This window comes from Macaca fascicularis, chromosome 9 (genome assembly GCF_037993035.2).
Source record: "Macaca fascicularis isolate 582-1 chromosome 9, T2T-MFA8v1.1".
Lineage (NCBI taxonomy): Eukaryota > Metazoa > Chordata > Mammalia > Primates > Cercopithecidae > Macaca > Macaca fascicularis.
In genome coordinates, this window is record NC_088383.1 from 101,031,304 (window position 1) to 101,047,350 (window position 16,047).

General features: G+C 43.1%; 1 protein-coding gene across 17 annotated transcripts in view; it reads right to left on the reverse strand.

Annotated features, from left to right (window-relative positions):
• CPEB3 (cytoplasmic polyadenylation element binding protein 3) overlaps window positions 1-16,047 on the reverse strand; it is a 243,785-nt gene that overhangs the window by 198,214 nt on the left and 29,524 nt on the right. For 7 of the 17 annotated variants that reach the window (XR_012417948.1, XM_045361193.3, XM_074002203.1 and 4 more), the window contains exon 2: window positions 685-1,712. Coding sequence is in view for 16 of the 17 variants with exons in the window: in XM_045361193.3 (XP_045217128.1) it covers window positions 685-1,701 (1,017 nt within the window). In the remaining variant the exon portion in view is untranslated. Of the gene's footprint in view, window positions 1-684; window positions 1,713-1,935; window positions 2,039-2,450; window positions 2,603-4,525; window positions 4,637-16,047 lie in introns of those variants that run through there. The other 10 variants (XM_065521149.2, XM_065521148.2, XM_065521145.2 and 7 more) reach the window with 3 other exon arrangements.

The window sequence follows — 16,047 nt, forward strand, 5'->3', positions numbered from 1 at the left end:
GGAAAGGGTTGCCCTTAGAATTTCCACTCTTCCACCTTCTTGCCTTACACAGTTGTGAGTGTTGATTGGAATCTCACACTCATAATTTTCCCAGCAGGGGCAATATGCTGATTGTTATTAATGATTCTAGCACCTTAGCGAGACATAAACACATGTGTTCACATTAGTTCAATTGAGCATATGCAACCGTCTGAAATAGCACCACTCAAGGGTTGTTAACCTCTTTAAGAGTAAAGCCAGGGTGGTTTGGGTGTGGACAGCTTGCAGGCGGCACCCTGAGCTCAGGATTGCATAACCTGAAATGTGTAGCTACTCAAAATGATAGGAATCTCAGCCTACTCATCCTGGGACTATGCCGGCACCCTGCCACACACTTGCAGCTTTACTTGTCAAAGGAAGTCAAAATAAGAGGTACAAACACCATGAAGGAAAAAATAAACTAAAAGAAAACGGCTTCTTCTACCCTGAAGGGACGAATACGATTCCTCCAGCAATCGCAACGTTCTCCCAACCTCATCTTCCGAGAATGGAACAGCCCTAAAGAACTGGAGGCTTCGGAAGGAGAAAGAGGAGCTGGACATTGCTGCTCTTTTTAAATAAAAGCGGGTAGATGATTAAAAGTCAGAGAAGGGGCAAAAGGAGCGGGTCAGGGGGAAGGAGTGTGCAGGTGCATCACAGCATTACCTGAAATGGCAACAGATTGTTACCATTATCGGTCCGGAAAGCGTTATCCTCCATCCAGGACTTAGAAGTGAGCGGGGCCGCGCGAGGGAACTTGGGCGGCGCGATCACGTTGCTGGAGAAGGGTTTTTTGAGTGGCGAGATGGGGTTGAGCGGGGAAGGCACCCCGACACCCACACCCACGCCCACACCGACCGCCCGGCGAGGGTCCCGGCCCGCCTGCAGGCCGCCCCAGGGGTTGGACGGTGCGCTCCAGGCTGCATTCACGCTTTGGTGCGTGTTCCAGCTGGACGAGGCCGACGAGGCGGCGGCTGCGGCAGCAGCGGCTGCAACCGCCGAAGACGAGGACGGCTTGCTGGTCATGATGGGCTGGTGGCCGTACGCTGCGGCGGCGCTCCTCTGCGCGTAGGGCGCCTGGCTGGGGCTGGCGGGCGAGCGGCGCTGCTGCGGGGGCTGCGCCTGCGGGGGCTGCGCCGGCTGTGCCGGCTGCGGCGCGGGCGCAGGCGGCGGCGGCTGCTGGTGGTGCTGGGTCTGCGCCAGGCCGATCTGCGGGGAGAAAGTGCCTCCGAAGACTGGGTTGACATGGTGCGGGAAGTTCTGGAAGAGCATGGTCCCGTTGACTGGGGTGATCCCCTGGAAGAAGCTGTCCTCTACCGCGTTCGTGGTGCCCGTGGACCAGGTGCTGCCGAAGGACGGCGACAGCGACGCGCCCGGCGCCGCGGGCTCCTGAGGCGGCGGCGGCTGCTGAGGGGGCTGATGGAAACTCAAGCCTGGCAGGAGCGGTGATTCCATCTGCATCTTGTCCGAGCCGTTGGGGGCCGGCGGGGCAGCGGCTGGGCTGAGGGCCTGCACTGCGCTGTTTTCCTCCGGCTTGGGGGTCTCTGAGGAGTGGGGCGTGGACGGGGTTTCGGATACGCTGGACTCAGGTTGGGGCTGCTGCTGCTGCTGCTGCTGCTGCCGCTGCTGCTGCTGGGGCTGGGGCTGGGTTTTGCTTTTGTCCATCAGTAAATCATCCTGCATGGTTTGCGCAGCTGAAACGGGAAAAAAGAGAGACGCGTTATTGTCAATGTGATCATGAATGTCCCTCGCTGAAGCGGGCGGGTGTTTCACTTGCGAAAATCCATCGCCACCGCTACTAGCCAATTGCAATGCAAATCCATAATCTCCCATTTAGAAGAACAGGTCGGGCTGTTGGGTGGGGGGTAGGGAAGGTGTCGAGCAAGGTCTCTAAAGATACTGTGAGAGCGTCTTCACCCTTTCAGAAGTCTTGGTTCCTTTTCTGTACTAGTGAGAGATGTGCTTATAAGACAGAAAGACAGCAATTTCGCCACGTCTCTTTTTCCCTTCACCGGAACTCAGAGCGTTCGCCCTGCAATGAGAAACTGATTCTGGTTCCTGTTTTTTCCCAAGCACCACCCTCCCCCAGTTATTTGCATACGTCAATAAATACTGCTGCGTCCTTCAGCAAGGTTAAAAAGACACCGCACACACGACCCTTTCTTCTCCCTTCCCCAGCTCGAACACTTTTTAAAAAAACAAACAAAACAAACAAAAACACAGTTTCAGCCCTCTTTATTAGCAAACTGCCTTCTTGCGTTGGTAATTGTTTCATTTAGCTGCAGCAAACCACGAGGGAGGAAATCCTTGGCATTTGTTAGAAGGACTCGGCTGCACAATCATTCTCTGGCCTCCCAGTAGCTGCAGCTACTCCATTTTGTTAGGAGACAGTTTAAAAAAAAAAAAACGTTTTTAAAGAAGTAAAAACCTACTGAAACGTTTGGAAGTGCTTGCTTCTTGTTACTCTAAGGATTATGGTTTTTCTGCTTATTCCCCAATTTTCTTGTCTCCAATTCTGCCGCACAAGAGATTTCTTGGCATCTCAGTGCTTCAGGTCTCAACAGGAGCCTGAGAATTTCTCTGCAGAGTGGAGAAATGCTTCTGGTTGGATTTAAGGTCAGAGAGAGAGAGTGCGCACGAGCGAGCGAGCGCCTGTGAGATAGGGTGGGGGTGGGGCTTTAAAAAAAACCCTGAGATTTAAGTAGACAGTCAAGATAATTCTGGGGTTGCCAGATTTTCAATTTTGAATCCTCCTGCTGCTGTTGGTCACAAGACTTTAGCAAATTTAGAATCCATTCTCTTATCACTAGTATTAGCAGCGAAACACTATGGTTTGAAGACCCTGAATTACCATATGCTAGCAAAAGTGTTAAAAATAGAGGAGTACAAAGTCCCAAATTTTCATACATTGTAATTATAGTGCATTGCCATCACTGCTTCATTTAGCCATATAAGGAGTGTATGGTATTTTCCATCTCACATAGAAGGGCTATATTCACCTCTACCATATAGCCTGTTTTCTTATTCAAGGATGAAAATTAATCACTCAAAACCCAGAGATGGCCATACATGTAGTTAGCTTGTCCTTAGAACATCTTAATTGCTTTAAATATATAAATATTACACTTCTGAGACCCTAAAAACAAATATTTTGAATGTTAGGGGCATATGACCAAACATATAATTATTTTTAGATGATGATTCAGTACAATTGCAACTAAGTTATTAATAAATTTAATGCAGTTACTTAATTAACCCAGATACTTGGAGAGGAATCTTTCTCAGGACACTTGTGAAAAGGCATTCAGATACACACAGAAGCTCTGGCTCTAGACATCCTCATGATAATAACTATTGTTAAAATCAATGTATCAGAAAATGAAATTATTAACTATTATGCAAAATATATCAGACAAGAAATGGGATTAAAAGTAGTTCGATTATTTTATTAAAAACTATCATTAAAATGGTTCATTAATATCTTTTATTTCAAAGTTTCATACACAAAATAGTGGTGGGCTAAAGGAAATGCTTCGCAGCCACCTTGCTCTCCCTTCTATTCCTCATTCCCCTGCCTTTCCTCCCTTCAACCCCCCCAGGGAAAAAACCCAACTCAATATAATATACAACACAGATTGCCGGCTACTACCAATAAAATCTGTTTAATATTGCTTTCATGTTCCTCAGTTCCCTTGGTCTAAAACAATGGCTTTGATCGGTATTGCAAAATACAATACAAAGAGGCAAATGAAGCTTTGATTTAGAAAGACAAAGTTCTATTGCTGCCAAAGAAGATGGTCATAGAAACAGACATTTTCATACTTGGTTTAAACAGTGCTGCAGTAAACCATTATAATCTGAGATTTGAGTCACTTTCAGTGAGCTAGAATTGTCTTTATAATAGCCATATCATCATGGCTGAAATAGGCATTTGATTATAATTTTAATATCACTCTGCCTTTCCGGTTGCTTTTATCAATGCTTGTTGTTAATGCCTTCAGTTTAAACTACATGCTCTTCATGGAAAAATGAATGCTATACCTCAGCAAAAAAGCCAAAAAGTAAGCTGGACTCAGAACATTTTATAATAGCTGTAATCAATGTTAATATATTCATTGAATTTTAAAAATTTTATACCAGGAACACCCATTTCTCTTCTCAACACTCCTTAAAAATATAAATTTCGCTTTCTGCATAAATTCACTCTGTCAAGGTCAAGACACACCTTTAATAAATAAGACCTTTTCAAACAAAAGGTAAGCAATAGATTAAGATAAAATTTACAAAGGTAGTATGCAACGTCTCTCAGCAACTGCCTGTATAGTTTGTTTTGTGTTCTTGGGGTTGTTCTTTGTTTTTTCGGGGGTTTTTTGTTTTGTTTTTGTTTTTGCTTATTTACAGCAAAGTGACAAATAGATACCTCCTTCCCCTCCCCCACCACACACAATAGATATTCTTTTACATGCAATAACCCAATTTCAAGTAACAAAATCTTAGTAGCAGTTACCTTTGAGTGTCCAGTTTTTAAGAATCGATAAAATTTAAAAGTATACAGTATTTATTTTCTTCTTTCAGGTTGATTATGTGACCGCTCTGGCAAAAGCACTTTGACAACTGTAAGATGAGAGGGCATGCGCACACAGGGAACTGTGGGGGCTGAAGTCCTTCACAAGGTACTCGGTCTGACTTCAGCACGTTCAGCCGGGAAAGGAGGAAGTCTCACAAATACAGATTCTGAGGGGAAAAGGTTGTGTCCTGATTACATTATATCCTCCTAACCAATCTAAATTACGAGTTGTTGAAATAAAAGGGAGAAAAATAAATTGGTTTGCCAACTTGCCATAGGAAGCCAGGATAAAGGGAAACTGAATTGCAGTACTCAGAATAAATAAACCAAGCAGAGCTACCTTAAATGGTTAGAATGGTAATGACTGGGTAGCCAGCAATAGGAATCCTACTAGAAAGAGATTGGGGTGGAGAGGAATAGGCAAGGGAGGGGGAACTACTGGAGAATGTTAGATACTTAAAATCTGACCATACTTAAACAGTTAAATAATTTTTTAAAAAAATTTTCAGCAGAGATGGCATAAAATAATCACTTTTAGTATAGAATAAAAAACACCTTAATATTAAATGTGATATCAACCTTGGAGGTCGGGTAAAAATAGATTTTAGTCATAAATTTTTGACATCCACCAGATGTCTTTGTATTTTAGTTTTCAATGCAGGAATAAATCACTTACTTTAAGACTGTACCTGATAAGCTCTGAATCAACTCACCTCCTTATTTTTGTCAAAATAAAAGTTTACCTTGCATTATTCATACAAATGATTACTCGAATAAACTTCAACTCTTATACTACAATAATATTTGGTGAAATATTTTTAAATAATTGTATATGCTGCCGGGCACGGTGGCTCATGCCTGTAATCCCAGCGCTTTGGGAGGCCAAGGAGGGTGGATCACCTGAGGTCAGAAGTTCAAGACCAGCCTGGCCAACATGGTGAAACCCCGTCTCTACTAAAAATAAAAAAATTAGCTGAGCATGGTGGCGGGAGGCTGTAATCCCAGCTACTCGGGAGGCTGAGGCAGGAGAATCGCTTGAACCTGGGAGGTAGAGGTTGCAGTGAGCTGAGATCGGGCCACTGCACTCTAGCCTGGGTGACAGAGTAAGACCCTGTCTCAAAAAATAATAATAACAATTGTATATGTTTAGTGTCATACTGCATAAGACAATGATTTCTTTCTTCAAGACAAACAGTAGATACAGTTTTCTGTTTCTGTTGTTTTTTTGAGACGGAGTCTCGCTCTGTCACCCAGGCTGGAGTATAGTGATACGATCTCTGCTCACTGCAACCTCTGCCTCCTGGGTTCAAGCGATTCTCCTGCCTCAGCCTCCCAAGCAGCTAGGACTACAGGTGCGTGCCACCACGGTCGGCTAATTTTTTGTATTTTTAGTAGAAACAGGTTTTCACCGTGTTAGCCAGGATGGTCTAGATCTCTTGACCTCGTGATCCACCCGCCTCTGCCTCCCAAAGTACTAGAATTACAGGCATGAGCCACTGCGCCTGGCCCAGTTTCTATTAAAAACTTTTTTTTTGGTATGGTTTTTCCTATTTTAACCTCATGATTCCAAGGCTGGAATCTCACAACATATTAAAATCAACTGCTATTATCTATAGCTTCTGAGAGCAATAGTTCAAGAACCGGTTTGTTCATGTAGGCAGAAGATATTTCTTGTGGGATTTGGTTCAGTGCCACTCACCCAAGCGGTTAGGAATAAATGTCAGTTGATGACTGTGCTGATTGAACTTGTAACTGAAAATGTCATCATTTAAAATTGTCTTAATTTTCTATTTCCCTTCTTCACCAACCAGAACTGAAGTATTACCAGAAACCACTGATTTGAAGCATATTGTAATCTTTGTTTCTAGTTATTTCTTTAAAAACAAACAAACAAACAAAAAAAGAAACCTAAGAAAAGAGCCTTTCTTTTTTTTTTTTTGAGACTGAGTCTCGCTCTGTCACCCAGGCTGGAGTGCAGTGGTATGATCTCGGCTCACTGCAACCTCTGCCTCCCAGGTTCAAGTGATTCTCCTGCCTCAGCCTCTTGAGTAGCTGGGATTACAGGCACGTGCCACCATGCCCAGCTAATTTTTGTATTTTTAGTAGAGACCGGGTTTCACAACAGTGGTCAGGCTAGTCTCAAACTCCTGACCTCGTCATCTGCCCACCTCGACCTCACAAAGTGATGGGATTACAGACATGAGCCACCGTGCCTGGCCAATAATCTATTTTTTGACCCCCTAAGATTCTAGCCTAAGTCTGCAAGAAAAGAATCACTTTGAATGAATCCACCAAAAGATCTATGTAAAACAACTAAATGTTTACTTATTCCTACTGTGATGTGACCTTAGCTTACATTTCCCATTTTTTTTCTCTTCCTCTAGCCTCCTGAAGAAAGCTCCACTTTTGCCAAGGTGCTGTGGTCACTATTTGGATTCCAAAATTTGCAAGGATCAACTCACGGTTAATTTTATTCCTGAAGACTTTGCTAACCTACCAAACTTTTGCCACATTTTCAAGTACTCTAACTAAAATAAAATAGCCGGGCGCAGTGGCTCATGCCTGTAATCCCAGTATTTTGGGAGGCCGAGGTGGGTGAATCACCTGAGTTCAGGAGTTTGAGACCAGCCTGACCAACACGGTGAAACCCCGTCTCTACTAAAACTATAAAAAATTAGCTGGATGTGGTGGCAGGCACCTGTAATCCCATCTACTCGGGAGGCTGAGGCAGGAGAATCACTAGAACCCGGGAAGTGGAGGTTGCAGTAAGCCGAGACCGCACCATTGTACTCCAGCCTGGGAGACAGGGTGAGACTGCGTCTCAAAAATAAATAAAATAAAATAAAATAAAATAAAAGTAAATACCCTTCAAAACATCCTTATAGCTTCAAGAAATGGATTTTCAAGTACTCTAAAATAAAATAATCCTTCATAACATCCTTACAGCTTAAAGAAATAGATTTTTAAAATTATTTGAAATTAGGATGTCAACTTTTTTTTTTTTTTGACACAGAGTCTCACTCTGTCACTCAGGCTGAAGTGCAGTGGCACGATCTCGGGCTCACTGCAACCCCTGCCTCCCGGGTCCAAGCGATTCTCCTGCCTCAGCCTCCCAAGTAGCTGGGGTTTCAGATACCCGCCACCACACCTGGCTAATTTTTTGTAATTTTAGTAGAGACTGGGTTTCACCGTGTTAGTCAGGAGTATCTTGATCTCCTGACTTCATGATCCACCCGCTTCGGCCTCCCAAAGTGCTGGGATTACAGGCATGAGCCACCACGCCCGGCCTACGATGTCAACTTTTAATCAGTAACGTAGACATTTTTAAGTTATTACTTTCAAAGTTATGACTTGAAATGGTTTCTCTGGGCATGTATTAATCCACCTGACTCTAAGTGCAGGTCTATTAATATGCACAACAGACAAAAATAAACTTTGGCTCTAACCCTTGTTAAACCATAATTAACACTGCCCATACTTAATGGGATTGTATTGTATTGAAAAATAAACTAATCTCTGCTCTTTTTTTTTTTCCTTCCCTAAAATGAGCCTCAAATCTAAAAAGAAAATGACTCGAACATAAACACCAAGGTATAAATATATACCAAGAAAAGAAAAAATTATCAGAGAACCCTCAACAAGAACAAAGCCCTTCTCTACTGAAATGTTTTTTCACTTAACCATAAAAAAAGTATCTTCTTTTTTATTTTTGTAACAGAGTCTTGTCTGTCACCCGAGGTGGCACGACCTCAGCTAACTGCAACCTCCACCTCCCAGGTTCAAGCAATTCTCCTGCTTCAGCATCTTGAGTAGTTGGGACCACAGGTGCACACCACCAAGCCTGACTAATTATTTTATTTTCTTTTATCTTTTTATTTGTTTTGAGATGGAGTTTCGCTCTTGTTGCCCAGGCTGGAGTGCAGTGGCGCGATCTCAGCTCACCACAACCTTTGCCTCCCGGGTTCCAGTGATTCTCCTGCCTCAGCCTCCCGAGTAGCTGGGATTACAGGCATGTGCCACCACACCTGGCTAATTTTGTATTTTTAATAGAGATGGGGTTTCTCCATGTTGGTCAGGCTGGTGTTGAGCTCCCAACTTCAGGTGATTCACCCACCTTGGCCTCCCAAAGTGCTGGGATTACAGGTTAATTTTTATATTTTAAGTAGTGACGGGATTTCACCTTGTTTGCCAGCCTGGTCTCGAACTCTTGACCTCAAGAGATCCGCGTGCCTCGGCTTCCCAAAGGCTGGGATTACAGGTGTGAGCCACCGCACCTAGCCAAAAAAGAGGCACTTTCTGAAATTTTATCTTCAGAGCACAGAACTTCACCATAAATCACCGCCCCCACCTCCTCCTTTTTTTTTTTTTTTTTTTTGCTTTGAGACAGAGTCTCTCTCTGTCACCTAGGCTGGAGTGCAGTGGCGTGATCTTGGCTCACTGCAACCTCTGCCTCACAGCATAAACCCCTTTTGAGTAGCCATTAAGGGCTATAAAAATACTTCACAGAGTTAACTCACGGAGATATATAGTTATTCCTCGGTATCTTGCTGGCTTAGTTCCAAACCCCCTACCCCACCAAATGTCAAAATCCACAGATGCTCAAGTAAGTCCCCTATGTAAAATGACATACTATTTGCATAAAACCTATGCACATCCCCCTATGTACTTTAAATCATCTCTAGATTACTTATAATACCTAATACAATGTAAGTGTTATGTAAATAGTTGTTATACTATATTGTTTAGGGAATAATGACAAAAAAAGTTTGTACATGTTCTGTACAAATGCAAGCATTCACTTTTTTTCCAAATATTTTTGATCTGCGGTTGGTTGAATCAAAGAATATGTGGATATGGAACCCACGGAAAAGAAGGACAACTGTACACGGGTCAAATACATCATTTTGAGCCTCCTTCCTTCTTTTCCTTCCCTACTTACATCCCTAGCACAATGCTTATATGTCCTGGGTAGTCGGTAGGTGCACTATACATGCTTGCTGAATATATGGATAAATGGATGGATGAATAAAGCATAGTTTTTGTATTACTTAAAACAGCCAGGCGGCCGGGCGCGGTGGCTCAAGCCTGTAATCCCAGCACTTTGGGAGGCCGAGACAGGTGGATCACGAGGTCAGGAGATCGAGACCATCCTGGTGAACATGGTGAAACCCCGTCTCTACTAAAAAATACAAAAAACTAGCCGGGCGAGGTGGCGGCGCCTGTAGTCCCAGCTACTCGGGAGGCTGAGGCAGGAGAATGGCGTGAACCTGGGAGGCGGAGCTTGCAGTGAGCTGAGATCCGGCCACTGCAACTCCAGCCCGGGAGACAGAGTGAGACTCTGTCTCAAGAAAAAAAAAAAAACAAAAAACCGCCAGGTTCCAGTAAGTATTAAATTTAGAAGAGCAATTAATTTTCCCTCAGCTGCAAGGATGGGAAGGGGAGTGGTATAAAATAGAAAACCACTTTGGCTTTTATGATGGTCAGTAGTATGTAGACTATTTTATTATCATCATGAAATAACAGACCCACACCTCGCCCTTCCACAGAAATTGTTTCTCCAAGATTACAATAGACACTCTGAGTTAAGTCCAATGGATGTTTGTCAGTCTATCTTGCTTGACCTTGCAACAACATTGACATAACTGACCACACTTTCTGGATATACAGTCATGCATAGCATTAACAATATTTCAGCCAAACCACATATACAATGGTGGTCCCAAAGATTATAATGAAGCTGAAAAATTCCAATCACCTCCTCACTTTGTAGCTGTCAATGTCATAGTGCAAAAGCATCACTCATGTATTTGTTGGGATACTGGTGTAAACAAAGCCACTGTGCTGCCAGTTGTATAAAACTATAGCACATATGGCCGGGTGCAGTGGATCACGCCTGTAATTCCAGCACTGTGGGAGGCCAAGGCAGGCGGATCACAAGGTCAGGAGATCAAGACCATCCTGGCCAACATGGTGAAACCCCATCTCCACTAAACATACAAAAAAATTAGCTGGGCATGGTGGCAAGCGCCTGTAGTCTCAGCTACTCAGGAGGCTGAGGCCGGAGAATCTCTTGAACCCTGAAGGCGGAGGTTGCAGTGAGCCGAGATCGTGCCACTGCACTCCAGTCTGGTGACAGAGTGATACTCCATCTCAAAATAAATAAATAAATAAATTATAGCACACACAATTACGTACAGTACAAAATACTCGATAATTATAATAAATTACTGTTATTGGTTCATGTATTACTTTTTACCATTATTTTACAGTGTACTCTTTAGTAGAAAGGTGGTGCATGCCTGTAATCCCAACTACTTGGGAGGCTGAGGAAGGAGAATCATTTGAATTTGGGAGGTGGAAGTTGCAGTGAGCTGAGATCATGCCATTGCACTCCAGCCTGGGCAACTCTCTCTCAAAAATAAAAATAAAAAATAAAGAGAGACTCTCTCTCAAAAATAAAGATAAAAAATAAAAAAGTAAAAAAAAAAATTAGAAATTTTAAGAGTTGAAAAAAGTTTATAGAATAAGGGTATAAAAAATATTTTTGGGCCAGGTGCGGTGGCTCATGCCTGTATTCCCAGCACTTTGGGAGGCTGAGGAAGGCAGATTACTTGGGGTCAGGAGTTTCAGACCAGCCTTGGTCAACATGGTGAAACCCTTTCTCTACTAAAAATGCAAAAAAAATAGCTGGGCGTGGTGGTGGGCACCTGTAGTCCCAGCTTCTTGGGAGGCTGAGGCAGGAGAATCACTTGAACTAGGGAGGCAGAGGTTGCAGTGAGCCTAGATCACACCACTGTACTCCAACCTGGACGACAGAGTGAGACTCCATCTCAAATAAATATATATTTTATATAGCTATACAACGTATTTTTATTTTAAGCTGTTATTACAAGAGTCAATTTTTTTAAAAAAAGTTTAAAAAGTTAAAAGATTGCAATAAGCTAAGGTCAGTTTTCTTGGAGGGGGGTCAATTTATTATTGAAGAAAAGTTCTTTATAGAAATTTAGTGTAGCCTAAGTGTACAAAGTTTATAAAGTCTACAGTAGTATACAGTAAAATCCTACACCTTCACATTCATTTACTGCTCACTCACTGACTCACACCACAACAACTTCCATTCCTGCAAGCTCAATTCATGGTAAGTGCCCTATACATGTGTACCTTTTATATATATATATATATACACACACATACACACACACACACACACATATACTGGTTTTTTATTTGTTTGTTTGTTTTGAGACAGAGTCTCACTCTGTTGCCCAGGCTAGAGTGCAGTGGCGCAATCGCGGCTCACTGCAACCTCCGCCTCCCAGGTTCAAGCAATTCTTCGTGGCCAGGAGGCCCTTCATAAAATTATGGAACGAATGAAACAAATTAACTCAAGACTAACAGAGAGGTGAGAAACATAAAAAAACCCAAGGTGCTCTACAGATTGTCCACTAAGCCACATCTGGCTCACCTGGCTACCTTTCTGCTCCCTTTTCTCTTGTTCTGTTCTCAAACTTAGTCATGGCTAGAATTACTTAACAGATCCTTACTCAGAAGATGCGGACTTCCTGCAATTTCCTGCATGTGAATTGCCTTAGCTTTTAACAATTTTAAAAGCTTTCTAGGTTACCTAGGGAATATCGAATAATTGACCAAAGTTATTTGAATTTTTCTTTTCTTACGCTGTGAGCTCTTTATAGTCAAGGAACTTTGCATCTTTTTTTTTTTTTTTTTTTTTTTTTGAGACAGAGTCTCGCTCTGTCGCCCGGGCTGGAGTGCAGTGGCCGGATCTCAGCTCACTGCAAGCTCCGCCTCTCGGGTTCCCGCCATTCTCCTGCCTCAGCCTCCCGAGTAGCTGGGACTACAGGCGCCGCCACCTCGCCCGGCTAATTTTTTGTATTTTTAGTAGAGACGGGGTTTCACCGGGTTAGCCAGGATGGTCTCCATCTCCTGACCTCGTGATCCGCCCGTCTCGGCCTCCCAAAGTGCTGGGATTACAGGCGTGAGCCACCGCACCTGGCCCAGAATAGTCTTGAAGAATAATTTAAGGCCCTCCCTGAGAGATAAGTCTAACTGGTTGATAAAACTTATTAATCCTGCCTCCTAAATTTCTGACTGACATCCCCTCATCTTCATTCACAACCAGTATAATACTGTACCTGAACTACAGCAGTGATCTCCTAATGTCTCTCATCTAGTATTCTTCCAAATGTGGCCTCCATACTAAATCCTGAGTAATCATTCGAACATAGTTTTACCATGTTATGCCCCTTCCTAAAACTCTCTAATAACTTTTCCCTTGCCATGAGGATAAAATACAAACCTCTTTATTTTTGTTGTTGTTGTTGTTTTGTTTTTTGTTTTTTTGAGACAGTCTCACTCTGTTGCTCGGCTGGAGTGCAGTGGCGCATCTCAGCTCACTGCAACCTCCGTCTCCCGGGTTCAAGCGATTCTCCTGCCTCAGCCTCCTGAGTAGCTGGGACTATAGGTGCGTGCCACCACACCCAGCTAATTTTTGTATTTTTAGTAGATGGGGTTTCACCCTGTTGGCCAGGATGATCTCGATCTCTTGACCTCGTGATCTGCCCGCCTCAGCCTCTCAAAGTACTGGGATTACAGGAATGAGCCACTGTGCCCAGCCCAAACTTAACTCTTCTACACGTACTCTTCCCAGCCATGCCAAACTAACTCAAATGTCCATTCTTTGCAGCTTTCCTTGACCATGTAAGCAGAATTGCTGATTCCTTCCTTTATACAACTTTGTAATATACATATATATCTATTACAGTATTTATTCTTCATATTTCAGTGTAATTATTTGTTTACACATCTGCCTTTCCTAGAAGACCTGCAGGGTTGGGACTGTATTCATCTTTGTAACCCAGGTACTGGGCCTCAAACATAGAGATGCTGGATAAAAGTTTGTTTATCAAATCAAAGAACAGATACCTTTTATCCCAATTTGTTGAAATGTCAAGCACTTCTTTAACATTAGACAAAGAGAAGTTACATGGATTCTATTGCCATAAAATGTGTTCCAAAAACCCTATGCTTAATAATATAAAGTTTAATGTTTACGAAGACATTCCATATTGAAATTCAGTATAATTTACCTTTCTCCTGTTGGAGGATATTTAATTTGTCACCAAGTTTTCACTATTTTCCAAACTGATTGTTTCCTTGAGCCATATTTCTAAAGAAGAAATTGCTCAATTGGAAGGCATAACATTGTTTTTGATACATTTTAACAAATTACTTTATTTTATTTATTTATTTATTTATTTATTTATTTTTTTTTTTTTTTTTTTTTTTGAGGCAGAGTCTCTGTCTCCCAGGCTGGAGTGCAGTGGCACCATCAAAGCTCACTGCAGCCTCAACCTCGCAGCCTCAAGTGATCCTCCTGCCTCAGTCCCCCAAGCAGCTAGGATTATAGGCTTGGGCCACCACACCCAGCTAATTTTTTGTATTTTTAGTACAGATAGAGTTTTGCCATGTTGCCCAGGCTGGTTTCAAACTCCTGGGCTCAGGCAATCCTCCTGCCTTGACCTCCCAGAGTGCTGGGATTACAGGCGTGAACCACCTTGCCAAAAAATTGCTTTAGAAAGCTTGCAGCAGTTTATACTTCCACTGGAAATTAGCTTCTATATAAAAACAACGTATAAAGAGTATTTAAAAACAGAATGTGGTTCCTGATAATGTAATAATGTAGAAAAGGACCTCAACTCTTTTTTTTTTTTTTTTTTCAGACAGAGTTTCACTCTTGTCATCCAGCTTGGAGTGTAGCGGTGCAATCTCAGCTCACTGCAACCTCTGCCTCCTGGGTTCAAGCGATTCTCCTGCCTCAGCCTCCCGAGTGGCTGGGATCACAGGCGCCCACCACCACGCCCAGCTCATTTTTGTATTTTCAGTAGAGATGGGGTTTCCCCATGTTGGCCAGGCTGGTCTCGAACGCCTGACCTCAGGTGATCCGCCCACCTCAGCCTACCAAAGCGCTGAGATTACAGGCGTGAGCCATCGTGCCCAGTCTCTCAACTCTTTCAATATGCCAAATAATATCAAGTCCCTTTTAACATCCTAATATATTTTTTTTTATTTTTTTATTTTTTCTTTTTTTCTGAGACCAAGTCTCACTCTGTCACCCAGGCTGGAGTGCAATGGTATGCCATCTCAGCTCACTGCAACCTCCGCCTCCCGGATTCACGCGATTATCCTGCCTCAGCCTCCTGAGTAGCTGGGATTACAGGTGCCCGCCACCACACCTAGCTAATTTTTGTATTTTTAGTAGAGACGGGAATTTTGTCATGTTGGCCAGGCTGGTCTTGAACTCCTAACCTCAGGTGATCCACCCTCCTCAGCCTCCCAAAGTGCTGGGATTATAGGCATGAGCCACTACGCCTGCCCAACGTCCTAATATATTTAATACTTTGTCATTCTTCTTCATCACACCATCATATGATAATGAAATAGTGCAGATAAATTAAATACTTATAGCTGATGTTTATTAGCTGGAGATTCCTTTTCAGATTATGACACAAGTATACACGTGTGCATATTCCATAGGAATAGGAGAAAAAGATAAGTAGCCTTCATCTATGCTCAGTTTCCAGACCTCAATTATATTTTTTTCAACTAATATTTATATATATATTTTTCATGTACTTGTGTTCATCTTGGGTCAAAAACTGTTCACTAGAACAGATATTTTATATACATATATATACACACACATACATATATATTTTTTAAAGAATCTCTTGACTCAGCCTCCTGAGTAGCTGGAACTACAGGTGCTCGCCACCATGCTTAGATAATTTTTTTGTATTTTTAGTTGAGATGGGGTTTCACCATGTTAGCCAGGATGGTCTCAATTTCTTGACCTCGTGATTCGCCTACCTCAGCCTCCCAAAGTGCTGGGATTACAGGCACAAGCCACCATGCCTGGCCCTTTCTTTCTTTCCTTTTTTTTTTTATTTTGAGACAGAGTCTCACTCTGTTGCCCAGGGTGGAGTGCAGTGGCGCAATCTCGGCTCACTGCAACCTCTGCCTCCCGGGTTCAAGCAGTTCTCCTGCCTCAGATTCCTACGTAGTGGGGATTACAGGTACACACCACCATACCTGGCTGATTTTTGTATTTTTAGTAGACATGGGGTTTCACCATGTTGGCCAGGCCGGTCTTAAACTCCTGACCTCAGGTGATTCACCAGCCTCAGCCTCCCAAAGTACTGGGATTACAGGTATGAGCCACCGCGCCCAGCCATTCTGTCATTTCTTTAGACCCCTGCTCAAACCCTACCTCCTAACAATATCATCTATGGCCGGGCGTGGTGGCTTACACGAGACCAGCCTGACCAACATGGAGAAACCCCGTCTCTACTAAAAATACAAAATTAGCCAGGCGTGGTGGCACATGCCGGTAATCCCAGCTACTAGGGAGGATGAGGCAGGAGAATCGCTTGAACCCAGGAGCT